Genomic DNA, 27,176 nt, shown 5'->3' with positions numbered 1-27,176 from the left:
GGAAAGAAAGCAGGACGGAGGAGGGAGCAACTGACACAGCGGTTTGCTGCCTGCTCTCAGCTGCAGCCGGCTGTTACCCCCCGGCTGAGGAAAAGCTGCAAATTCCCCATTGCCGTTGCTCTCGTTCCATCGGGCTACGGTTCAACTTCTGCCTTTCGCTTGTGGTCATCGCAGCCTGCAGGAGAGCAGCAGCGTGTTCATCTCAGGCAGGGGCTGGGGGAAGCAGGCAGGATGTGAAGAGGCGAAGGATGTGAAGGCAGAGACATGAAATGCCTGCAGACAGCGTTTGTGTGCTGGGGACGGAGAAGCGGCTGGGGCTGGAGTTTCTCTCTTTGTGAGCTGCTTCCCCGGCCCTTGGCTGCTCCAGCAAGGAGCCTCTTTGCTTGCAGGAGCTTTGTGGAGGTGGCCGTGTTCCTTTCTTCTATTTCCACTATTTGTTCTTTGCACAGCAAAACAGAGGCTGCCTTTTGGGGTTTTTTTTTTTGGATGCTGAAAAGCGGAGGCTGCTGCTTTGGCCGTGGCCAATAAACAGAGCATTTCTTCTTTTGGACGTGTGCGGCACAAGGGCCAACCCTGCCCATGCAGTCGCCACTCCACACCGCTGCCCCACAGCATCACGTCCCATAGAGCTGCCAAATTCCGCCGCTGCCTCATAAAGGTTCCCCGAAGTGTCCTCGTCCCTGCAGCGTCGCTGCCCCCTGGCGTCACCACCCCGCGCTGCTGCTGCCTCATAGCATCGCTGCCCTATAGCTACTTTGCACCATGGATTCACCGCCCCACAGCACCCCTGCCCTACACAGAGATTCCCCATAGCAGCACCCTATATCATCACTGCCCCATCGTGCTACCCCATACCGCCTCCGCCCCATAGCATCACTGCCCCATAGACCTGCTTCTCAATGTCACTGCCCCACAGTGCTGCCCCATAGCATTGAGCCATAGCATCGCTGCCCCACAGTGCTCCCTCATAGTTCACCACCCCACTGCAGCCCTGCACCGTAGATTCGTTGCCCCATAGCGCCACCCCACAGCATCGCTGCCCTATTGTGCTGCCCTATAGCATCACCGCTCAATAGAGGTCCCCTGTAGCGACCCTGCCATGCAGCATTCCTTCCCCATACTGCTGCCCCATAGCGTCACGGCCCATTAGTGTCCCTGCCCCATAGCTTTGCTCCATAGTGTCACTGCCCCATCGTGCTCCCATGTAGCATCACTGTCTCAGAGCGATTCCCCAGTGTCCTTGTCCCCATCACATTGCTGCCCCATGGTGTCACTGCCCCATAGTGCATTGCCCCAAAACGTCACTACCACAAAGGGTCACTGCCCCATAGCACCAGCCCAATGTATCGCTGCCCTACAGTGTCACTGCCCCACAGCATCACTTCCCCGTTGTGCTGTCCCATAGCATCACTTCCCCACAGCACGGAGCCAAAATGCCACTGCCCCATAGAGTTGCCCCATAGAATCTCCCCATAGCGTCACTGCCCCCCCGCCAGCACCGCCCCAATGCATCGCCACACTGAAGTGTCACTGCCCTATAGTGCTGTCACAGAGTCACAGCCCCATAGCTTCTTGGCTCCATAGAGCTGCCCCACAGTGTCACTACCACATTGTGCTCCTGCCCATAGTGTTGCTGCCCCATAGTCACTGCCCCATAGAGTTGTATGCCATAACACTGCCCCATAGCACCACTACCCCATAAAGTCTATGCCCCATAGCATCACTGCCCCATTGTGTTGCTTCCCCACAGCGTCACTGCTACATAGCACTGCCCCACAGTGCCACCCCACAGCATCATTGCCCCATAGCACCACTACCCCATAATTTCAGTGCCACCTCAAAGTGCTGCTGCCCATTAGTGCTGCCCCACAGCATAACTTGCCCATAGTGGGACCGCCCCATAGCATCATTGCCCCATAACCCTACTACTCCACAGTGTCACTGTCCCATAGTGCCACTCCATAGCATTGCTGCCCCATAGCACAGCGCTGGGATGATACCCAAAGGCCCATCCCAGGCAAATCTTCAGAAGGCTTGGGGGGGGGGGGGATGATGCAGGCATAAAGACAGCAAGAAAATCCTGTTATCTAAAGGAGATCCAACAGTTTGTGTGTCACACAAGAGGTGGAACCCTGCAGAGGAGTTACACTCGCTCAGTGTTCAGCATTTTAAAGCCATCACGTACAGAAATGCAAACTAATTACCATCTCTACTTCAAAGAGGAGAACTGCCCCGTCTCTGTGCTTTTGTTCCAGCTCGTCTATGTCCACAGCACTCTTCGTGCAAACGAGTGCATTTGTTGCAGACGGGGTAAAATCACTTTGCTAATCATCTAGTGTTTCATCATCAGAATTTGGGGCTTCAAACAGCTTGTTTGTGCTGTTATCCCTGCCTGCTGGCCAGGCTCTCTGTTGGCTTCTAATGTTGATCCTTCCAAATTCACCCAGGGCAAGCAAGCAGGCTCTACAGGAGAGTTTTCCAGGGTAGGCAGAAGGAATGACTGACAGCACTGCAAATATTGATGGCAGGGGGACAGTAGGGCTGGATGAGCTTGGAGGAGGAGGAGGACCTTAATGACCCTGTGATCTTTGTGCTCGCCTTCCAGGTAGGGAGCGCTGCATGCCCCTGTTGGTAGCAGACATCCCCAGGAGCATCCTGACGGCACCCTGCAGAGGGGAAGAGCTTCATCCTAGGGTGCTGAGGGAGCTGGCGGCGGTGATCGCTGAGCCGCTCTCGGCTCTACCAGCGCTCCTGGTTGACTGGTGAGATCCCAGAGGATCGGAGGCTTGCTGATGTGACTCCCATCTACAAGAAGGGCCGTAAGGAGGATCCGGGGAACTACAGGCCTGTCAGCCTGACATCAGTGCCAGGGAAGGCGATGGAACAAATCCTGCTGGCACAGATCTCATGGTTCATGCGCGACATCCATGGGATCCGGCCCAGCCAGCAGGGCTTCATGAAAGGCAGGCGGTGTTTGACCAACCTCATCTCTTTGTACGGCTGGGGGACCAGGCTGGTGGATGAGGGAAGGGCTGTTGATGTATCTACCTAGACTTCAGCACAGCCTTTGGCACGGTCTCTCATGGTATCCTTCTGCGGAAAATGGCTGCCCATGGCTTGGGCAGTTTTACCCTCCGTTGGATGAGGAGCTGGCTGGAGGGCTGTGCTCAATGGTGGTCAGTGGAGTGAAATCCAGCTGGAGACCTGTTTCCAGTGGTGTCCCCCAGGGGTCGGTGTTGGGGCCCATCCTGTTTAATATCTTCATTGATGACTCAGATGAAGGCATTGAGTGCACCCTGAGTGAGTCTGCAGATGGCACCGAGATGGGAGGTGGTGTGGATCTGCCTGAGGGCAGGGAGGCCCTGCAGAGGATCTGGATCAGCTGGATCGCTGGGCCGAGGTGAATGGGATGAGGTTCAACAAGGCCGAGTGCCGGGTCCTGTATTTGGGCACAACAACCCCAGGCAGCACAGAGGCTTGGGGATGAGTGGCTGTGAGTGTGAAGAGGAAAGGGACACAGAATCACACAGAATCATAAGGTTGGAAACGACCTGCAAGATCATCCAGTCCAACCCTCTCCCATTCCTATCAGTACCACAAGCTACTAAACCACATCTCGTAGCTCAAACACCAACATAAAGAATCACAGAACTGTAGGGGTTGGAAGGGACCTCCAGAGATCATCGTGTCCAACCCCCTGCCAAAGCAGTTCCCTACAGCAGGTCACACAGGTTGGCATCCAGGCAGGTCTTGAACATCTACAGAGAAGGAGACTCCACCACCTTCCTGGGCAGCCTGTTCCAGTGCTCCGTCACCTCACTGTACAGCAGTTCCTTCGCACATTGGTGCACAACTTCCTATGCTGCAGTTTCTGGCCGTTTCCCCTTGTCCTGTCTCCACTCACCACTCAAAAGAGTCCGGCCTCGCCATTCTGCCCCCCACACCTTACATACTTATAGACCTGGATCAGGTCCCCTCTCAGTCTTCTTTTCTCAAGGCTGAACAGACCCAGTTCACTCAGCCTTTCCTCATGGCAGAGATGCTCCAGGCCCTTCACCATCTTTGTGGCCCTCAAACACCTGGGACTGTTGGTTGATGCTCGGCTGAACACAAGCCAGCAGTGTGCCCAGGTGGCCAAAAGGGCCAACAGCATCCTGGCCTGCATTAGAAATGGTGCAGCCAGCAGGAGCAGGGAGGTGAGCATCCCCTGTACTCTCAGCACTGGTGAGGCCACACCTCGAGTGCTGTGTTCAGGTTTGGTCTCCTCACTACAAGAAAGACATTGAGGGCCTGGAACGTGTGCAGAGAAGGGCAATGAAATGGTGAGGGGTCTGGAGCACAAACCTTATGAGGAGCGGCTGAGGGAGCTGGGATTGTTCAGCATGGAGAAGAGGAGCTCAGGGGAGACCTCACTGCACTCTACAACTGCATGAAGGGAGGCTGTGGTGTCAAAGGGTCTGGCCTCTTCTCTCAGGCAAATAGTAGGAGCTGAGGAAATGGCCAGAAGTTGTACCAGAGGAGGTTTAGGTTGGACATTAGGAGAAACGTTTTCTCTCAGTGGTCAGGCACTGCAATGGCTGCCCAGGGAGGTGGTGGAGGCGCCGTCCCTGGCAGCGTTCAAGAGGCGCCTGGATGAGGAGCTGCGAGATGTGGGTTGGTGCTGGTGGTACTGATAGCAATGGGAGGGGGGTTGGACTGGATGATCTTGCAGGTCGTCATCATCTTGCAGACGATCTTGCACACAAACCCGCAGCAGGACATCCGGTGCATTTCCAAGACGCCGCAGTCTAAGAGGCTAAAAAAGAAATCGCACGTGCAAAGCATTTTTTCAGTGCCTGCAATCAGCTGCTCCATAGCTGCATCAAGAACTACCTTTCAAAACTCAACTTGCGTTTATGTGTATGCAGTTATTTTAATTAAACCAAAAGCATTGAGCAGCTGGGCCTTTTTTCAAGTTTCAATGATCAAACCACTTAATGCTTTGGTTTTTTTCGTCTGCACTCGCTGCCTTTACTAGTGCCTTCTTCCTACATGCTCGCTGTATAGATGTGTGAAACAAAGGTCTCTCACTGTCTGTGTCCTGGAGGAAAAATTAACCACGCTCACATTTACAAATACTTATAGATCTTTAGGGTTAGGGCAGCCCTTACATGGAACAGGCTGCCCAGGGAGGTGGTGGAGTCTCCTTCTCTGGAGATGTTCAAGACCTGCCTGGACGCCGACCTGTGCGACCTGCTGTAGGGAACCTGCTTTGGCAGGGGGTTGGACTCGATGAGCTCTGGAGGTCCCTTCCAACCCCCACAATTCAGTGATTCTGTGGGCCATCATTGGTTTCAATGGGGCCATTGGTTTCAATGGGGCCCTCATTGGTTTCAATGGGGCCATTGGTTTCAATGGGGCCCTCATTGGTTTCAATGGGCCCTCATTGGTTTCAATGGGCCCTCATTGGTTTCAATGGGGCCCTCATTGGTTTCAGTGGGGCCCTCATTGGTTTCAATGGGCCCTCATTGGTTTCAGTGGGGCCCTCATTGGTTTCAATGGGCCCTCATTGGTTTCAGTGGGGCCCTCATTGGTTTCAATGGGGCCATTGGTTTCAATGTGGCCCTCACCGGTTTCAATGGGCCCTCATTGGTTTCAATGGGCCCTCATTGGTTTCAGTGGGGCCCTCATTGGTTTCAATGGGGCCATTGGTTTCAATGGGGCCCTCATTGGTTTCAATGGGGCCCTCATTGGTTTCAATGGGGCCATTGGTTTCAATGGGGCCCTCACTGGTTTCAATGGGCCCTCATTGGTTTCAGTGGGGCCCTCATTGGTTTCAATGGGGCCATTGGTTTCAATGGGGCCCTCATTGGTTTCAATGGGGCCCTCATTGGTTTCAATGGGGCCATTGGTTTCAATGTGGCCCTCACCGGTTTCAATGGGCCCTCATTGGTTTCAATGGGCCCTCATTGGTTTCAGTGGGGCCCTCATTGGTTTCAATGGGGCCATTGGTTTCAATGGGGCCCTCATTGGTTTCAATGGGGCCATTGGTTTCAATGGGGCCCTCACTGGTTTCAATGGGCCCTCATTGGTTTCAATGGGCCCTCATTGGTTTCAGTGGGGCCCTCATTGGTTTCACACAATTCAAGACCTTGTTCAAGACCTGCCTGGATGCCTACCTGTGCGACCTGGTGTAGGGAACCTGCTTTGGCAGGGGGTTGGACTCGATGAGCTCTGGAGGTCCCTTCCAACCCCCACAATTCTGTGATTCTGTGGGCCCTCATTGGTTTCAATGAGGCCATGGGCTTCAATGTGGCCCTCACTGGTTTCAATGGGCCCTCATTGGTTTCAATGGGGCCATTGTTTTCAATGGGGCCCTCATTGGTTTCAATGGGGCCATTGGTTTCAATGTGGCCCTCACTGGTTTCAATGGGCCCTCATTGGTTTCAATGGGCCCTCATTGGTTTCAGTGGGGCCCTCATTGGTTTCAATGGGCCCTCATTGGTTTCAATGGGGCCCTCATTGGTTTCAATGGGCCCTCATTGGTTTCAGTGGGGCCCTCATTGGTTTCAATGGGGCCATTGGTTTCAATGGGGCCCTCATTGGTTTCAATGGGGCCATTGGTTTCAATGGGGCCCTCACTGGTTTCAATGGGCCCTCATTGGTTTCAATGGGCCCTCATTGGTTTCAATGGGCCCTCATTGGTTTCAGTGGGGCCCTCATTGGTTTCAATGGGGCCATTGGTTTCAATGGGGCCCTCACTGGTTTCAATGGGCCCTCATTGGTTTCAATGGGGCCCTCATTGGTTTCAATGGGGCCATTGGTTTCAATGGGGCCCTCATTGGTTTCAATGGGGCCATTGGTTTCAATGGGGCCCTCATTGGTTTCAATGGGGCCCTCATTGGTTTCAATGGGGCCATTGGTTTCAATGGGGCCCTCACTGGTTTCAATGGGCCCTCATTGGTTTCAGTGGGGCCCTCATTGGTTTCAATGGGGCCATTGGTTTCAATGGGGCCCTCATTGGTTTCAATGGGGCCCTCATTGGTTTCAATGGGGCCATTGGTTTCAATGTGGCCCTCACCGGTTTCAATGGGCCCTCATTGGTTTCAATGGGCCCTCATTGGTTTCAGTGGGGCCCTCATTGGTTTCAATGGGGCCATTGGTTTCAATGGGGCCCTCATTGGTTTCAATGGGGCCATTGGTTTCAATGGGGCCCTCACTGGTTTCAATGGGCCCTCATTGGTTTCAATGGGCCCTCATTGGTTTCAGTGGGGCCCTCATTGGTTTCACACAATTCAAGACCTTGTTCAAGACCTGCCTGGATGCCTACCTGTGCGACCTGGTGTAGGGAACCTGCTTTGGCAGGGGGTTGGACTCGATGAGCTCTGGAGGTCCCTTCCAACCCCCACAATTCTGTGATTCTGTGGGCCCTCATTGGTTTCAATGAGGCCATGGGCTTCAATGTGGCCCTCACTGGTTTCAATGGGCCCTCATTGGTTTCAATGGGGCCATTGTTTTCAATGTGGCCCTCACTGGTTTCAATGGGCCCTCATTGGTTTCAATGGGCCCTCATTGGTTTCAGTGGGGCCCTCATTGGTTTCAATGGGCCCTCATTGGTTTCAATGGGGCCCTCATTGGTTTCAATGGGCCCTCATTGGTTTCAGTGGGGCCCTCATTGGTTTCAATGGGGCCATTGGTTTCAATGGGGCCCTCATTGGTTTCAATGGGGCCATTGGTTTCAATGGGGCCCTCACTGGTTTCAATGGGCCCTCATTGGTTTCAATGGGCCCTCATTGGTTTCAATGGGCCCTCATTGGTTTCAGTGGGGCCCTCATTGGTTTCAATGGGGCCATTGGTTTCAATGGGGCCCTCACTGGTTTCAATGGGCCCTCATTGGTTTCAATGGGGCCCTCATTGGTTTCAATGGGGCCATTGGTTTCAATGGGGCCCTCATTGGTTTCAATGGGGCCATTGGTTTCAATGGGGCCCTCATTGGTTTCAATGGGCCCTCATTGGTTTCAATGGGCCCTCATTGGTTTCAGTGGGGCCCTCATTGGTTTCAATGGGGCCATTGGTTTCAATGGGGCCCTCACTGGTTTCAATGGGCCCTCATTGGTTTCAATGGGCCCTCATTGGTTTCAATGGGGCCCTCATTGGTTTCAATGGGGCCATTGGTTTCAATGGGGCCCTCACTGGTTTCAATGGGCCCTCATTGGTTTCAATGGGCCCTCATTGGTTTCAGTGGGGCCCTCATTGGTTTCAATGGGCCCTCATTGGTTTCAATGGGCCCTCATTGGTTTCAATGGGGCCCTCATTGGTTTCACACAATTCAAGACCTTGTTCAAGACCTGCCTGGATCCCTACCTGTGCGACCTGGTGTAGGGAACCTGCTTTGGCAGAGGGGTTGGACTCGATCTCTGGAGGTCCCTTCCAACCCCTACAATTCTGTGATTCTGTGATATAAGCTCACAAGATCTGGGGGGCAGCATTCAATTTCCTTCTTCATCTTCCAAGGCAATGAAAAGCACCAGACATAAGAATTGATGAAAAAAAGCCAGCAGATCAAGAATGACTTCATATGAGAGACAGCGCTCATCTTTTTACCAGAGTATTTCACTTTAAAACTCAAGGAAGTTCATTTGAATCTAGCCTCCAAATTCATTAAAGAATTGGAAAAAAAACCCAGTTAGATGTCTTTCCAAGCTGCATATTAACAATACAACTCGGTATTTGGCATGCAGAAAAATCGACTCTCATGTCATACTGCCACTCAGTTATTCAGGCACTGCTGTAATGACAGAACAGAATTATCCGTGGTAAGATAAAACAGTTTACCTCAATTCAGCCTTTCAAAGCACACTGTGCTGCGTGGGACAAGCCCTTCCAGCCCTGTGTGGGACTGGCTAAAACACACAGCACTGCTCTTCACACCCTGCACAGCAGTTTGAAGCCACCGTTGTCCCTCTCCCATCCCAGAGGCACCAGGCATCGCAGCGCAGAGCCGCGTGCTGCACACTTACCTTCAGTCCTTCTGAGAGCGGCTCTGGCCCGCGGCTGTGTGTAAGTGTGGCCAAAAGAATAAAACTAATATCCTTTAATCTCTATTTGCAAAAGAATACTGTTAGTGAGATCTGCAACGCGAAGACAGCTATGAAAACGCAGGACATGGCGGATACAAAGAAGCAGAAGCAATAACTGAAGGAATGAGGAGCAGGCATAAGGTGGGAGGGATTGGCATTCAGCTTTAAGCACCAATGATGAGCTCGCTTTTGCGCTATGTATGAGGATTTAGACATGTATAAAAGAGAATCTTTGGTAATCAATAAACGAGGCTTGCTGATCACTCATATTGAGTGCCAGGTTCTCCTTGTTACCACAGATAGCAGGACAGCTAAGTAAGTGAGAAGACAGCCACTAAGGAAGGAAGCTAAGGGAGAAAACGTGCTGAAGTGCGTTGCGAGGGGCAAGGAGCTCAGCTAGGTAAGTTAGGGGGAAGCGGCTGGGGGAGGGAATGAGAGGGGCCAGCAGCTCTTCTGGGAAAGTGGGGGGAAAGCTGGTAAGGCAGGGAAGTGAAGAAACAGCAGCTGAGGTAGGGGAAGTGAGGGGCAAGCAGGGAAGCTGGATAATGTTAGGAACAAGCAGCTCAGGTCGGTAAAGGAAGGGGCAGCAGATGTTTAGTGTGGCTGTGAGCTTGGTTTGGAGTTCACCCAGCGGGCTTTGCCCAAAGCAGAATGAGCTGTGGGCACAGCGTCCAGCAGTGGAAGTGACCAACAGCTGGAGACAGCAGCAGCCTGAGCGGAAAGCGGCGCTCTTGAGGGAAATCCTCACTGTGAACAAAGGCCCAGAAGAAGAGCAGCTTGTCCCTGAGTTCACATAGTCAGGTTTTCCTTTCTGATGTTACCCCTCAGGCGGTGCCTACAGCTGTGTGATGTGCTCTGCAGGAAGTGCCGATGTTTCGCATTCAACCTTGTCTTTCACCTTGTTCTAAAGCTTAGAGCAACCTTAATTTCTGCAGCCCTGAGCTTTGTGCCACGAGAGCTCTCCAGCTACTACCCATAATGTGAGACTGTATTGTGTCTACTCTGTCAGGCTCTTCTTCTCTTTTCTCTTTTAAGGTACCTCTTTTAAGTACCTCTTTTAAGGTAGGAAAATTCCTTTCTGGGCCAGGAGAAGAAGAAATGCAGCAATCTTCCCTGCGCTGCTCAGTTTGCCTGAGTTGCCAAGTGCTCCTCGTTTTTCTTGTACCCTTCAATTCCAAGTCCACATTTTCCCCAAAGCAAAAGAATTCAGAGGTAACCACCTACAGTTCAGTAAGCGATTTCAGTATTTATTTCTGACTGCGGCAATTCCTTCAGTTCAGAAGTCACACTTAACTTACGGTGCCTGCTTTAGTTCTGACCAAGGTTGCAGTGGCAGCTGGCTTCCCAAGGCTGCAGTATGTGGTGGTGGCACAGCCTTGGGCTTCTGCATTTGTGCTGATCCCACATTTCCTTTCTCTGTGTTGCAGGTCAGCTGGCGCTAGAAGTGGACGGCATCCAGTGTGAATGAAGGTCAGTGCAGGAGCAGCTGCTGCTGGGAGGAAGGAAGTGCAGGCTGATGAGCGCTGCTGCATCTCCCGGCACGGCACCAGAGGAGGCAGCAGTGATGCTGGGGGGCAGTTGCAGAAGAACACGAGGAGCTCCTCAGCAGGAAGCCACAAACCTGCAGAAAGCTGCAGCAGACTCAGAACACGCGTGGATGCCCAGGAGGAAATGCAGGCCCAGCGTTTGAGCAGTGCCTGGCCATGGAGTGCTGCGGCCCAAGAACAAAGCTGTTCTGCATTTGCCCGGATGGCTTTCCAAGTTGGGCTCGTCTGTCCTCATAAAAACCAGAGGGCTGACTCATCCGAATGCTGGCTGATTGCTTGGGAGCCCAAATCCTTCCGGCCTCCAATCTGGGGGCAGCCTGGAGGCAACATCTCCTGGGTCTGATCATGCGGTGCCTGAGCGAGAGGATGACCCAGGCTGGTTACACAAGACTCATCTTAATTTCTCTGTTCTGTTACTTCAGATAACGACATTGGGCGGCCCTCATGTTTTCTTACAATTTGGTACCAGGCCTGGTGACCTTGGTCCAGAGCCCCATAGGCTGGATCCAGCCCAGGGGCTCACAGCCACAGCCACAGTTAGAACAGCACAGACTGCAGGGCCTAAAGCCTCAGCCGCAAGCAGAGAAGAGAGCTCCAGCCTTGGACCTGAAGCCACAGCTGGAGAAGGTGGAAAGGCCCTGGGGCCTAGAGCCACAGCCAGAGATGCCGGGTTTTGTTTTCTGCTGGTTCTGCTGGATGGTGCGGGAGTGCTGCTGGTCTTCCCTTCTATCCGTTCAGTGGCCGGGAAGGACACTGAGAGGATCAAAAAAAACCCTCATCAATAAATGGCTTACAGGATGGTGCAGGCACAAGAACTTCGTTTTTTTTGACCATGGGGCAATTTACTCAGCTCCTGGCATGACGGCTGCAGATGGAGCTCAACTGTCTGCAAGGATCCTAGCCCAGGAGCTGGCGAGCCTCATTGAAAGGTCTTTAAACTAGGAAAGAAGGGGGAAGGGGACAAAATGAGGGCTGTGGGCAGTTCGAGGTTCAAAAGTGAACTTGATGGGTGATGAGGGTGGAGTTCGAAGGGATGGAGTGTGGCAGGGGAATGCTGCCTCCCTGAAGTGTCTATACAGTAATGCGCGCAGTATGGGAAATAAACAGGAAGAGATGGAGATCTGCGTGCGGTCACATGGCTACGATCTCATTGCGATCACAGAGACGTGGTGGGACAGCTCGCATGACTGGAATGTTGTCATGGAGGGCTGTGTGCTCTTTAGGAAAGATCGGCCGGCAAGGCGGGGTGGTGGAGTTGCTCTTTATGTGAGAGAGCAGCTTGAATGTATTGAACTCCACCTGGGGGAGAGTGGTGTAGCAGTGGAGAGCTTGTGGGTAAGAATCAAGGGGCGGGCTGGTATGGCTGACACCGTTGTGGGTGTGTGCTACAGGCCCCCTGATCAGGAGGAGGAGGTTGATGAGGCCTTCCACAAACAGTTGGAAGCAGCGTCACGATCCCAGGCGCTGGTGCTTACGGGGGACTTCAATCATCCAGATATTTGCTGGAAAAGCAATGTGGCCAGGCATGCGCGGTCCAGACGGTTCCTGCAATGTGTTGAAGACAACTTCCTGATGCAGGTGGTTGAGGAATCGACGAGGAGAGGGGTACTGCTGGACCTTATTCTCACTAATAGAGAAGGGCTTGTCAGGGAAGTAAAGGTCGGGGGCAGCTTGGGTTGTAGTGACCACGAGATGGTGGAGTTCAAGATCCTGAGTGGAAGAAGTAAAGCAAAAAGTAGGATTGCTATCCTGGACTTTAGGAGAGCCAACTTGGATCTCTTTCGGGGCCTACTTGGAGCTGTCTCATGGGCTAGGGTGTTGGAAGGCAAGGGGGCCTGTGAGAGCTGGTCGGCATTTAAGCAGCTCTTCTTCCAAGCTCAGGATCGGTGCGTCCCTGTGAGGAAGAAATCGGGAAAGGGTGGCAGGAGACCTGTGTGGATGAGCAAGGAGCTCGTGCACAAACTCAAAGGAAAGAAGAAGGCCCACGAAATGTGGAAAAAGGGTCTGACTACTTGGGAAGAATACAGGAATGTTGTCAGGGTCTGCAGGGATGCGACAAGGAAGGCTAAAGCCCGCCTGGAATTAAATCTGGCAAAGGGGATAAAGGATAATAAAAAAGGTTTTTTCAAGTACATTAACAGTAAAAGGAAGACTAGGGAGAATGTGGCTCCCCTGCTAAGTGACGGGAGTGTTCTGGTAACGGGGGATGCTGAGAAGGCGGAGATACTGAATGCCTTCTTTGCTTCTGTCTTCAGTGAAAAAGCTCCCCCTCGGGAATCTGAGACCCTGGAGATTAGTGAGAGGATCTGGGGAATGGAAGACCCCCCTTCTGTCAGGGAAGAGGTGGTCCGGGAGCGCCTAGGCAACATCAATGTTCAGAAATCCATGGGACCCGATGGGATTCATCCACGGGTGCTGAAGGGGCTGGCAGAGGTGATTGCTGAACCGCTTTCGGTCATCTTTGAGAAGTCTTGGAAGACGGGGAAGGTGCCTGAAGACTGGAAGATAGCCAACGTCACCCCGGTCTTCAAAAAAGGCAAGAAGGAAGACCCAGGCAATTATAGGCCAGTCAGCCTCACCTCTGTCCCTGGAAAGGTGATGGAACAGCTTGTACTGGATGTCATCTCCAGACAACTGGAAGAAGAGGAGGTTATCAGGAGTAGTCAGCACGGGTTCACAAGGGGGAGGTCGTGCTTGACCAACCTGGTAGCCTTCTATGATGTTGTCTCTGGCTGGGTGGATAGGGGGAGAGCAGTGGATGTAGTCTACCTTGATTTCAGCAAGGCATTTGATACTGTCCCCCATGACGTCCTTATAACAAAGCTGAGGAAGTGTGGGATAGATGAGTGGACAGTGAGGTGGGTTGAGAACTGGCTGACTGGCAGAGCACAGAGGGTCGTTGTTGGTGATGCAGAGTCCGGTTGGAGGCCTGTAACCAGCGGTGTTCCTCAGGGGTCTGTGCTGGGTCCGGTCTTGTTCAACATCTTCATCAATGACCTTGATGAGGGGATAATGGCCACCCTCAGCAAGTTTGCCGATGATACGAAGTTGGGAGGATTGGCTGAAGGCCGTGCTGCCATTCAGCAAGACCTGGACAGGCTGAGAGCTGGGCAGAAAAAACCTGGATGAGGTTTAACAACAGCAAGTGTAGAGTCCTGCATCTGGGGAGGAATGATAGCATGCACCACTACAGGTTGGGGGATGAGCTGCTGGAGGGGAGCTCTGCGGAAAGGGACCTGGGTGTCCTGGTGGACGACAGGTCGGCCATGAGCCAGCAGTGTGCCCTTGTGGCCAAGACCATTTAAGTACATCCCACACCATTACAGAACATCCCAGCACCATCCCAGCACCTTCCCACACCCTCCCACACCATCCCAGCCCCATACAAGCACCAGCCCAGCACATCCCAGCACCAGCCCACCGCATCCCAGCATATCCTAAAACCATCCCACACCTTCCCAGAACATCCCAGCAGATCCCAGCACGTCCCAGCAGATCACAGCAAATCCCAGCGTCATCCCACACCATCCCTGAACAACCCAGCACCATCCCAGCTCATCCCAGCACAACCCAGAAATCCCATACTATTCCACACCATCACAGCACCTTCCCAGCACCATCCCAGCTGCATCCCACAATATCCCAGTACATTGCAGCACCATCCCACAACATGCCAGCCCGTCCCAGCCCCATCCCAGCACAATCCCACACCATCCCAGCACATTCCAGCAACATTCAAGCACATCTCAGCACATCCCACACCATTACAGAACATACCATCACATCCCAGCACATCCCAGCACCATTCCAGCCTCATCCTTGCACATTCCCACACCATCCCAGCACATTCCAGCACATAACAGCACCACTCGACAACATCCCAGCAAATCCCAGCCACATCAAACACAATCCCTGCACAACCCAGCACCATCCCAGCTGCATCCCACACCATCCCAGTACATTGCAGCACCATCCCACAACATGCCAGCCTGTCCCAGCCCCATCCCAGCACAACCCAGCACGTTCCACACAATTCCATACCATCCCAGCACGTCCCAGCCCCATACCAGCACCATCCCAGCACATCCCAGCACCAGCCCACTGCATCCCAACATATCCCAGAACCATCCCACACCTTCCCAGAACGATCCCAGAACATCCCAGCACCATCCCACCTGCATCCAACACCATCACAGCACATCCCAGAACGATCCCACAACATCCCAGACCGTCTCAGGCCCTTCCCAGTGCAACCCAGCACGTCCCACACCATCCCAGCACATCCAAAGACATTCCCACACCATCCAAGCACATGCCAGAACATCCCAGTTCCATGCAGGCACATCCCAGTACATCCCAGCTCATCCCACACCATCCCACCCCCATCCCATCCCATCCCAGGCCAATCCTAGCACATCCCATCCCCATCCCAGCACATCGTGCACTATTCCATACCTTCCCTGCACATCCCAGCACATCCCAACACATCCCAGCACCTGTATCCCACCCATGTATCCATCTAGAAACTCAGCTTCCCCAGTCCTTCAGTGAACAGACACAAAGACACCCACCATGTGCTGCCTTCTCCTCCACCATTTCCTTCAGGACATGGCAGAGCCTCTGCGGATATTCTCCAATTCTCCATGCCTCTCTCCGTCTCTCAGGACCTGAACACAAAGCACGAAAATACATTGCAGACAAACAAAGGACTGAACTGAATGGACTTTGGGTGAAGTCAATACAGACAACAGCCACCCCTGGGACGCCTGTGGGGCTCCAGCACGGCAGGCAGCCAAGGATTTTGGCCCGGCCTTCCCTGCAGGCACTTCTGCACCCAAAGGCTGAGGACAACTTTCCATCACACGCTGCCATCTACGCAGCTGCGGGGCAGAGTTATGCAAGTTGCAGAGCTGCCAGGTGGGCAGCTGGCTGGCGCTCAGCATCCCAGCACCATCTAAGCACCATTCCAACACATCCCACACCATGACAGAGCATCCCAGCACCATCTCAGCACCATTCCAGCACATCCCACACCATGACAGAACATCCCAGCACCATCTCAGCACCATTCCAGCACATCCCACACCATGACAGAACATCCCAGCACCATCTCAGCACCATTCCAGCACATCCCACACCATCACAGAACATCCCAGCACCATCTCAGCACCATTCCAGCACATCCCACACCATGACAGAACATCCCAGCACCATCTCAGCACCATTCCAGCACATCCCACACAATCCCAGCACATTCCAGTACATCCCAGAACATCCCAGCACCATCCCAGCACATCCCAGAACCTTCCGACACCTTCCCAGCTCATTCCAGCACATCCCACCACATCCCAGCATCATCCCACGTCATCCCTGAACAACCCAGCACCACTCCAGCAAATTCCATCCCCATCCCAGCACATCCCAGCACCATTCCAGCACATCCCAGCACAACCCAGACATCCCATACTATCCCCAACCTTCCCTGCCCCATCCCAGCACAACCCAGCACGTCCCAGCAGATCACAGCAAATCCCAACATCATCCCACACCATCCCTGAACAACCCAGCACCATCCCAGCTGCATCTCACACCATCCCAGCACATCCCAGCACCATCCCAGTACAACCCAGACATCCCATACTATTCCACACCATCCCAGCACCATTCCAGCACCTCCCAGCCCCATCACACATCCTCCACGCCATCACAGCACAACCCAGCACCATCCCAGCTGCATCCCACACCATCCCAGCTGGATCCCACACCATCCCAGTACATTGCAGCACCATCCCACAACATGCCAGCCCGTCCCAGCCCCATCCCAGCACAACCCAGCACGTTCCACACAATTCCATATCAACCCAGCACCTCCCATGCCCCATCGCAGCACATCCCAGCACCAGCCCACTGCATCCCAGCATATCCAAGAACCATCCCAAACCTTCCCAGAACATCCCAGCTCATCCCAGCACCAGCCCAGCTCATCCCACTCCATTCCAGCACAACCCAGCACCATTCAAGCACATCCCAGCACATCCCACACCATTACAGAACATACCATCACATCCCAGCACATACCAGCACCACTGCAGAACATACCATCACATCCCAGCACATCCCAGCACCACCCCACAACATCCCAGCAAGTCCAAGCGCAGTCCCAGCACTTCACAGCAAATCCCAGCATCATCCCACACCATCCCAGCACAACCCAGACATCCCATACTATTCCTCACGATCCCAGCACCTCCCAGCCCCGCCACACACCATCCCATACCATCACAGAGCATCCCAGCACATCCCAGCACCATCCCATAACTCCCCAGCATGTCCAAGGATGATCCCAGCACATCTCATCCCAGCCGCTGCATCCCACAACATCCCACCACTTCGCAGCACAACCCAGCACCAGCCCACCACATCCCAGCCCCATCCCAGCACCATCGCAGCACAGCCAAGCACCAGCCCACCGCTTCACAGCAAATCCCAGAACCAACCCACAACTTCCCAGCACCATCCCAGCACATCCCAGCCTCATCGCAGTACCCTCCCAGCCCCATCCCAACACCTTCCCACACCATCCCAGCACAACCCAGGACCTTCCAACACCTTCCCAGCTCATTCCAGCACATCCCAGCCCCATCCCAGCATCATCCCACGTCATCCCTGCACAACCCAGCACCATCCCAGTACATTCCAGCACCATTGAAGCACATCCCAGCACAGCCCAGGTCCATCCCACCACCATCCCAGTACATCCCAGCATATTTCAGTGAATCCCAGCATCATCCCAGTGCATCCCAGCAACATCCCAGCCCCATCCCAGCACATCCAAGCCCCATCCCAGACCATCCCAGTACGCCCCAGCACATCCCACCACAATCCCATCACAATCCCATCACAATCCCACACCATCCCAGCACATCCCAAGACATTCCCACACCATCCAAGCACATGCCAGAACATCCCAGTTCCATGACAGCACATCCCAGTATGTCCCAGCCCCATCCCATCCCATCCCAGCAACATCCCAGGCCAATCCTAGCACATCCCAGCACATCCGAGCCCCATCCCAGCACATCGTGCATTGGTCCATACCTTCCCAGCCCCATCCCAGCACCTGTATCCCACCCATGTATCCATCTAGAAGCTCAGCTTCCCCAGTCCTTCAGTGAACAGACACAAAGACACCCACCGTGCGCTGCCTTCTCCTCCACCATTTCCTTCAGGACATGGCAGAGCCTCTGCGGATATTCTCCAATTCTCCATGCCTCTCTCCGTCTCTCAGGACCTGAACACAAAGCACGAAAATACATTGCAGACAAACAAAGGACTGAACTGAATGGACTTTGGGTGAAGTCAATACAGACAACAGCCACCCCTGGGACGCCTGTGGGGCTCCAGCACGGCAGGCAGCCAAGGATTTTGGCCCGGCCTTCCCTGCAGGCACTTCTGCACCCAAAGGCTGAGGACAACTTTCCATCACACGCTGCCATCTACGCAGCTGCGGAGCAGAGTTATGCAAGTTGCAGAGCTGCCAGGTGGGCAGCTGGCTGGCGCTCAGCATCCCAGCACCATCTCAGCACCATTCCAGCACATCCCACACCATGACAGAACATCCCAGCACCATCTCAGCACCATTCCAGCACATCCCACACCACGACAGAACATCCCAGCACAACCCAGCACACACCAGCACCATCCCACAACATCCCAGCATGTCCAAGGATGATCCGAGCACATCCCAGCCTCATCGCAGTACCATCCCAGCACAACCCAGAACCTTCTGACACCTTCCCAGCTCATTCCAGAACATCCCACCACATCCCAGCATCATCCCACGTCATCCCTGAACAACCCAACACCACTCCAGCAAATTCCATCCCCATCCCAGCACATCCCAGCACCATTCCAGCACATCCCAGCACAACCCAGACATCCCATTCTATCCCACACCTTCCCAGCCCCATCCCAGCACAACCCAGCACGTCCCAGCAGATCACAGCAAATCCCAACATCATCCCACACCATCCCTGAACAACCCAGCACCATCCCAGCACCATCTCACACCATCCCAGCACATCCAACCACCATCCCAGCACACCCAACCACCATCCCAGCACAACCCAGACATCCCGTACTATTCCACACAATCCCAGCACCATTCCAGCACCTCCCAGCCCCATCACACACCCTCCACGCCATCACAGCACAACCCAGCACCATCCCAGCTGCATCCCACACCATCCCAGTACATTGCAGCACCATCCCACAACATCCCAGCCTGTCCCAGCCCCATCCCATCCCCATCCCAGGACATCCCACCAAATCCCAGCACCAAAACTACATCATCGCAGCTCATCCCATCACATCTGAGCACCATTCCAGCACAACCCAGACATCCAATACTACTCAACACGATCCCAGCCCCATCCCAGCACCTCCCATCCGCATCACATATCATCCCACACCATCACAGAACATCCCAGTGCATCCCAGAAACATCCCAGCCCCATCCCAGTACGTCCCAGTACATCCCACCACCATCCCATCACAATCCCACACCATCCCAGCACATCCCAAGACATTCCCACACCATCCAAGCACATGCCAGAACATCCCAGTTCCATGCCAGCACATCCCAGCTCATCCCACACCATCCCAGCCCCATCCCATCCCATCCCATCCCATCCCATCCCAGCAACATCCCAGGCCAATCCTAGCACATCCCAGCACATCCCAGCCCCATCCCAGCACCTGTATCCCACCCATGTATCCATCTAGAAACTCAGCTTCCCCAGTCCGTCAGTGAACAGACACAAAGACACCCACCGTGCGCTGCCTTCTCCTCCACCATTTCCTTCAGGACATGGCACAGCCTCTGCGGATATTCTCCAATTCTCCATGCCTCTCTCCGTCTCTCAGGACCTGAACACAAAGCACGAAAATACATTGCAGACAAACAAAGGACTGAACTGAATGGACTTTGGGTGAAGTCAATACAGACAACAGCCACCCCTGGGACGCCTGCGGGGCTCCAGCACGGCAGGCAGCCAAGGATTTTGGCCCGGCCTTCCCTGCAGGCACTTCTGCACCCAAAGGCTGAGGACAACTTTCCATCACACGCTGCCATCTACGCAGCTGCGGAGCAGAGTTATGCAAGTTGCAGAGCTGCCAGGTGGGCAGCTGGCTGGCGCTCAGCATCCCAGCACCATCTCAGCACCATTCCAGCACATCCCACACCATGACAGAGCATCCCAGCACCATCTCAGCACCATTCCAGCACATCCCACACCATCACAGAACATCCCAGCACCATCTCAGCACCATTCCAGCACATCCCACACCATGACAGAGCATCCCAGCACCATCTCAGCACCATTCCAGCACATCCCACACCATGGCAGAACAGCATCCCAGCACCATCTAAGCACCATTCCAGCACATCCCACACCATCTCAGCACCATTCCAGCACATCCCACACCATGACAGAACATCCCAGCACCATCTCAGCACCATTCCAGCACATCCCACACCATCACAGAACATCCCAGCACCATCTCAGCACCATTCCAGCACATCCCACACCATCACAGAACATCCCAGCACCATCTCAGCACCATTCCAGCACATCCCACACAATCCCAGCACATTCCAGCACATCCCAGCACATTCCCAGAACCATTCCAGCTCATCCCAGCACATCCCAGAACCTTCCGACACCTTCCCAGCTCATTCCAGCACATCCCACCACATCCCAGCATCATCCCACGTCAACCCTGAACACAGCACCACTCCAGCAAATTCCATCCCCATCCCAGCACATCCCAGCACCATTCCAGCACATCCCAGCACAACCCAGACATCCCATACTATCCCCAACCTTCCCAGCCCCATCCCAGCACAACCCAGCACGTCCCAGCAGATCACAGCAAATCCCAACATCATCCCACACCATCCCTGAACAACCCAGCACCATCCCAGTACAACCCAGACATCCCATACTATTCCACACCATCCCAGCACCATTCCAGCACCTCCCAGCCCCATCACACATCCTCCACGCCATCACAGCACAACCCAGCACCATCCCAGCTGCATCCCACACCATCCCACTACATTGCAGCACCATCCCACAACATGCCAGCCCGTCCCAGCCCCATCCCAGCACAACCCAGCACCAGCCCACTGCATCCCAGCATATCCTAGAACCATCCCAAACCTTACCAGAACATCCCAGCTCATCCCAGCACCATCCCAGCTCATCCCACTCCATCCCAGCACCATTCAAGCACATCCCAGCACATCCCACACCATTACAGAACATACCATCACATCCCAGCACATACCAGCACCACTGCAGAACATGCCAGCAACATCCCAGCACATCCCAGCACCACCCCACAACATCCCAGCAAGTCCAAGCACAGTCCCAGCACTTCACAGCAAATCCCAGCATCATCCCACACCATCCCAGCACAACCCAGACATCCCATACTATTCCTCACGATCCCAGCACCTCCCAGCCCCGCCACACACCATCCCATACCATCACAGAACATCCCAGCACCATCCCATAACTCCCCAGCATGTCCAAGGATGATCCTAGCACACCCAGCACATCCCAGCCCCATCCCAGACCATCCCAGTATGCCCCAGCACATCCCACCACAATCCCATCACAATCCCATCACAATCCCACACCATCCCAGCACATCCCAAGACATTCCCACACCATCCAAGCACATGCCAGAACATCCCAGTTCCATGCAGGCACATCCCAGTATGTCCCAGCCCCATCCCATCCCATCCCAGCAACATCCCAGGCCAATCCTAGCACATCCCAGCACATCCGAGCCCCATCCCAGCACATCGTGCATTGGTCCATACCTTCCCAGCCCCATCCCAGCACCTGTATCCCACCCATGTATCCATCTAGAAGCTCAGCTTCCCCAGTCCTTCAGTGAACAGACACAAAGACACCCACTGTGCGCTGCCTTCTCCTCCACCATTTCCTTCAGGACATGGCACAGCCTCTGCGGATATTCTCCAATTCTCCATGCCTCTCTCCGTCTCTCAGGACCTGAACACAAAGCACGAAAATACATTGCAGACAAACAAAGGACTGAACTGAATGGATTTTGGGTGAAGTCAATACAGACAACAGCCACCCCTGGGACGCCTGTGGGGCTCCAGCACGGCAGGCAGCCAAGGATTTTGGCCCGGCCTTCCCTGCAGGCACTTCTGCACCCAAAGGCTGAGGACAACTTTCCATCACACGCTGCCATCTACGCAGCTGCGGAGCAGAGTTATGCAAGTTGCAGAGCTGCCAGGTGGGCAGCTGGCTGGCGCTCAGCATCCCAGCACCATCTCAGCACCATTCCAGCACATCCCACACCATCACAGAACATCCCAGCACCATCTCAGCACACACCAGCACCATCCCACAACATCCCAGCATGTCCAAGGATGATCCCAGCACATCCCAGCACAACCCAGACATCCCATACTATTCCTCACTTTCCCAGCACCTCCCAGCCCCATCACACACCATCCCACACCATCCCAGAACATCCCAGCCTCATTGCACTACCATGCCAGCACATCCCAGCCCCATCCCATCACCTTCCCACACCATCCCAGCACAACCCAGAACCTTCCGACACCTTCCCAGCTCATTCCAGCATATCCCACCACATCCCAGCATCATCCCACGTCATCCCTGCACAACCCAGCACCATCCCAGTACATCTCAGCACTGTCCCAGTGCATCCCAGCAACATCCCAGCCCCATCCTAGCACATGCCAGCACATCCGAGCACATCATGTCCCAGCCCCATCCCACACCATCTCACGCCATCACAGAACATCCCAGTGCATCCCAGCACAACTGAGCCCCATCCCAGTACGTCCCAGTACATCCCACCACCATCCCAGCACATCCCAAGACATTCCCACACCATCCAAGCACACGCCAGAACATCCCTGTTCCATGACATCACATCCCAGCACATCCCAGCCCATCTGAGCACCATCCCAGCACAACCCAGACATCCCATACTATTCCACACCATCCCAGCACCATCCCAGCACCATTCTAGCACCTCCTAGCCCCATCACACACCCTCCTCACCATCCCAGCACATCCTAGCACCATGCAAGGACATCCCAGCCCGTCCCAGCCCCATCCCAGCACAACCCAGCACGTCCCACACAATTCCATACCATCCCAGCACATCCCAGCAAATCCCAGCAAATCCCAGCCCCATCCTAGCCTCATCCCAGTATATTGCAGCACATCCCTGCCCATCCTAAAACCATCCCAGCACATCCCAGCCTCATCACAGCACATCCCTACCCATCCCAGAACCATCCCATCACATCTTATCCCAGCTGCTGCATCCCAGAACATCCCACCACTTCGCAGCACATTCCAGCACCATCCCACAACACCCCAGCCCATCCCAGCCCCTTCCCAGCACAACCCAGCACGTCCCACACAATTCAACACCATCCCAGCCCCATCCCAGCACATTCCCACACCATTCCAGGACATCCCAGCAAGTCCAAGCACCGTCCCAGCACATCCCACCAAATCCCAGCACCAAACCAGCATCATCCCAGCACATCTGAGTACCATCCCAGCACAACCCAGACATCCCAAACTATTCCTCACAATCCCAGCACCATCGCAGCACCATCCCAGCACATCACAGCCACATCACGTCCCAGCCCCATCCCACACCATCTCACGCCATGCCAGCACATCCCAGCACATCCCAGCCCCATCCCAGCACCAACTCAGCATATCCCAGCACACTCCAGCCCCATCCCAGAACATCCCAGTACGTCCCACCACATCCCAGCCCCATTCCATACCATCCAACCACCATCCCAGTACATCACACCCACATCACATCACATCCCAGCCCCATCCATGCACCTCCAAGCCCCATCCCAGCCACATCCCAGCACCAGCCCAGCACATCCCAGCACCAGCCCAGTTCCAACCCAACAAATCCCAGTACGTCCCAGCACATCCCAGCACAACCCAGGAGCCGCAGCCACATACGAGCAGAGAGCGTGAGATGAAGGCTGGCGACTCACCTCTGGCATCCAGCCCAGGCTCAGCAACAGGACTCCGCTTCGGTGCTTCACCGAGAGGACCTGCAGGCACAGCTGTGATCAGACACAGGTGAGGACAGCTTCCGCTGCACCTTGGCGCCTGCTCTTTCTGCAGTGACCTGCGAGGACTGGCGGCAGGTCGGGGAAAGACATGGCCCAAACGGCAAACCAAAGAGTGGCAAGGGCTGCTTTCCCACTGAAATGGGACAGTTCCCCACGGAAAGAAACACTCAGGACTGCTCTGTGTACAGAACAGGGCCTTCAAGGCACAAAGAGACTTGAAAGACCTTTGCAGGCTCTTAAGTGCCTGCATAAACTACGACAGCGCCAATTCTTCCTGCCTTCAAGGACCCTCACAACTTACCTCTGGGTTTCCCCTGAGGCACAAAAGCAGCATCCACCCAATCCTCTGGATAAGGAGCATCAGCGCCCTCATCTAGAATCAAGAACAGGTGAGCCACGTTCCCATGGCACGTCGAGATCTCCTTTTCCCCTACGGACTGGGGAAGGCTCAGGTAAAGCGACGGGAGACTCGGGCCGTGATCGCCAAGGCTGCAGAGCGGCCAGGGCGACCTGGAGCCTGGCACTGGGCAGCTTCCCAAATGCTCTCTGCAGGCCACGTGCAATGCGCCGCTGGGACCGCTCGCAAGGGCACACAGCCATCAGGGCTTTCGTACTGGGAAATCCCTGCTGCATCTCACACTAAAGCTTCTTCAGCCACATTTCCCCTTCAAGCCTCCTCACCCCACCCTCTCTCCCCTCCCCTCCCCTCCCTTCCATTTTCTCCTTCCTCTTGTCCTTCCCCTGCCCTCCCCTCCCCCCTCTGTTCTCCCTTTCCCCTCCCCTTCCCCCTTGCCTTATGCCCAACTTTCCTCTCTTGCTCTTCACGGAATTCATCTGGATTCTCCTGCCTTTTGCTGCTACTCTTGCCTGGCTTTCCTTTGCAATGCTGTGCGTTGCTCTCTCCGTATTTCTTGCCAGCCATTCTTCTCTTAGCTCTTATTCTTCACTTTTTACTTGGCTTTTTCTCGTTATCTTTTTTCCTTTTGTTTTTACAGACATGTGTACAGCCACATTCTCCTATATCCTCCCCCAGCCCCCTACATCCCTCCCCACAGCTCTCCCCAGCCCCTGGAGCCCTTCCACAAACCCCCCCAAGAGCCGCCCCAAAGAAGCCGTGTGCTGAGCTGCAGCCGTACATCTCAGTCTGGGGAGCTGGGAACTGGGGTCACAAGGACAGGAATATTTCCTGTCACTCCCACGTCACTCCCATATACAAGAAGGGGAGCAGGGAGGACCCGGGGAACTACAGGCCGGTGAGTCTCACCTCCGTGCCTGGGAAGATCATGGAACAGATCCTCCTGGACAACATGCTCGGTCACATAAAGAATGAGCATGTGATCCGAGACAGCCAGCACGGCTTCACCAAAGGAAGGTCATGCCTAACTAATCTTGTGGCCTTCTATGATGGAGTGACGGCATTGGTGGACGAAGGGAAGGCGACCGATGTCATTTACCTGGACCTGAGCAAGGCCTTTGACATGGTCCCCCACCACATCCTCATCTCCAAATTGGAGGGAAGTGGATTTGATGGGTGGACGACCCGATGGATAAGCAATTGGTTGAAAGGCCGCAGACAGAGGGTGGTGGTCAATGGCTCTATGTCCAGGTGGAGGCCGGTAACAAGTGGTGTCCCCCAAGGGTCTGTCTTGGGACCGGTGCTCTTTAACATCTTTATTAATGACATCGATGAGGGAATTGAGTGCACCCTCAGCAAGTTTGCTGACGACACCAAGCTGAGTGGTGCGGTTGATACGGTGGAAGGAAGGGATGCCATTCAGAGGGACCTCGACAGGCTGGAGGGCTGGGCTCGGGTGAACCTGATGAGGTTCAACACGGCAAAGTGCAGGGTTTTGCATTTGGGCCGGAAGAACCCCAGGCACCTGTACAGGCTGGGAGGAGCGGTCCTTGAGAGCAGCTCGGCAGAGAAGGACCTGGGGGTCCTGATGGACGAGAGACTGAATATGAGCCAGCAGTGTGCTCTGGCAGCTCGAAAGGCAAATGGGATCCTGGGCTCCATCAGGAGAGGGGTGGCCAGCAGGGACAGGGAGGTGATTGTCCCTCTCTACTCGGCTCTTGTGAGGCCCCATCTGGAGTACTGTGTCCAGGTGTGGAGCCCTCAGTACAAGAAAGACATAGAGATTTTGGAAAGGGTCCAGAGGAGGGCGACTAAGATGATCAAGGGGCTGGAGCACCTCCCCTATGAGGACAGGCTGAGGGAGTTGGGCTTGTTCAGCCTGGAGAAGAGAAGGCTGCGGGGTGACCTCATTGCAGCCTATCAATACCTGAAGGGAACCTACACCCAGGAGGGGAGTAAACTCTTCAAAAGGGCTGACAACAGCAGGACTAGGGGAAATGGTTTTAAGTTGAAGGAGGGAAGATTTAGGTTAGATGTTAGGGGGAAGTTCTTTACTAGGAGAGTGGTTAGGCCCTGGAACGGGCTGCCCAGGGAGGTTGTGGATGCCCCGTCCTTGGACGTGTTTAAGGCCAGGTTGGACGGGGTCCTGGGCAACCTGATCTGAATATGTATGTTGGTGGCCCTGCTAGGCAGGGGGGTTGGAACTACATGATCCTTGGGGTCCCTTCCAACCCGGGTGATTCTGTGATTCTGTGATTTCCCTATAGCACCGTGTCCCCACAGAACCCCCTCACCGCCCTCTATTGCCCCAAATCCCCCAGACCCACCCCTGCACCCCATATACCCCAATTCCCTGCCACAGCCCACTCCAGCCCCCTGTGCCTCCCTGCACCCCAACAGCCTTCTGCAGCCCCCTGCAGCCCTCCCCAGCTCCCCACAGCTTCCTCGCCCCCTCTATTGCCCCATCAGCCCCCTCTATCTCTCCCACAGCTCCCGGGAGCCCCATACCGATCCCACATCCACCCCATATCCTCAGCCCGTCCCATATATATCCCACTTCCCCACACCCCATCCTGTCTCCATCCACATCCCCACATCCCAGCCCCGCTCCCAGCCCCTCACCCCACACGGAGGTGGCTGATGGCCGCGCACGCTTCCTTCTCTGTCCCGGTGCCGCTCTCCGTCCATCCCGGCTTCGGCACCGCTGTCCTCAGCACCGTTCCCTTCGTGCCGCGGCTCCGTCTCGGTGCTGCCCGGAGCTCCGGCGCGCAGCGGCTGTGTGACCAGCACCGTCTGAGGGGAGAGCCGGCTGTCAACGGCCGTTCCCGCGCGCTGCGCCTCAGCCAATCGGAGCCGGCCGAGCTGCCGCTGGCCAATGAGAGGCACGAACGGGCCGGAACTGGCCCTGACAGATGAGAGTCCGGGGGCGGGACGGAGCTGCAGCTGGCCAATGAGAGGCACGAACGGGCCGGAACTGGCCCTGACCAATGAGTGGCCGGAGGCGGGACGGAGCTGCAGCTGGCCAA

The 27,176-nt window shown here is 54.9% G+C and overlaps 1 protein-coding gene and 1 long non-coding RNA gene across 4 annotated transcripts; both read right to left on the bottom strand.

Moving 5' to 3' along the window:
* Nucleotides 1-12,214: 12,214 nt before the first annotated feature.
* Nucleotides 12,215-26,922, bottom strand: LOC125686200 (uncharacterized). Of its 3 annotated transcripts, none has more exons than XM_048929942.1 (8): nucleotides 26,773-26,922; nucleotides 24,607-24,775; nucleotides 24,097-24,170; nucleotides 23,715-23,774; nucleotides 21,595-21,690; nucleotides 19,439-19,534; nucleotides 17,802-17,897; nucleotides 12,215-12,316 (listed from the first exon to the last, which is right to left on the bottom strand). In XM_048929942.1, the coding sequence occupies exons 2-8, from the start codon at nucleotides 24,627-24,629 to the stop codon at nucleotides 12,309-12,311; spliced, it is 453 nt and encodes a 150-aa protein (XP_048785899.1). In that variant the 5' UTR covers nucleotides 24,630-24,775; nucleotides 26,773-26,922; the 3' UTR covers nucleotides 12,215-12,308. The 3 variants fall into 3 exon arrangements, with proteins under 3 accessions (XP_048785899.1, XP_048785900.1, XP_048785898.1); XM_048929943.1 differs by lacking the exon at nucleotides 12,215-12,316 and adding an exon at nucleotides 13,496-13,603; XM_048929941.1 differs by lacking the exon at nucleotides 12,215-12,316 and adding an exon at nucleotides 13,609-13,712.
* LOC125686201 (uncharacterized) lies at nucleotides 13,006-13,406 on the bottom strand. The gene is made up of 3 exons (XR_007373709.1): nucleotides 13,310-13,406; nucleotides 13,186-13,240; nucleotides 13,006-13,104 (listed from the first exon to the last, which is right to left on the bottom strand). It is a non-coding gene; the product is annotated as an uncharacterized LOC125686201 (long non-coding RNA).
* Nucleotides 26,923-27,176: the final 254 nt, after the last annotated feature.

This window comes from Lagopus muta, chromosome 32 (genome assembly GCF_023343835.1).
Source record: "Lagopus muta isolate bLagMut1 chromosome 32, bLagMut1 primary, whole genome shotgun sequence".
NCBI classification, from domain to species: domain Eukaryota; kingdom Metazoa; phylum Chordata; class Aves; order Galliformes; family Phasianidae; genus Lagopus; species Lagopus muta.
Note: the sequence above shows the minus strand (reverse complement) of the source record. Positions and strands in the feature narration are given on the sequence as shown.

Excerpts from the sequence above, each read along its gene's own strand:
- LOC125686200 (XM_048929941.1), bottom strand. The coding sequence starts at position 24,629 with ATGAATTCCGTGAAGAGCAAGAG. Across the intron at positions 24,171-24,606 it reads AATTCCGTGAAGAGCAAGAG|AGATGAGGGCGCTGATGCTC; the intron begins AGGAAAGTTGGG and ends GTTCTTGATTCT. Across the intron at positions 17,898-19,438 it reads GGAGGAGAAGGCAGCGCACG|GTCCTGAGAGACGGAGAGAG; the intron begins GTGGGTGTCTTT and ends CTTTGTGTTCAG.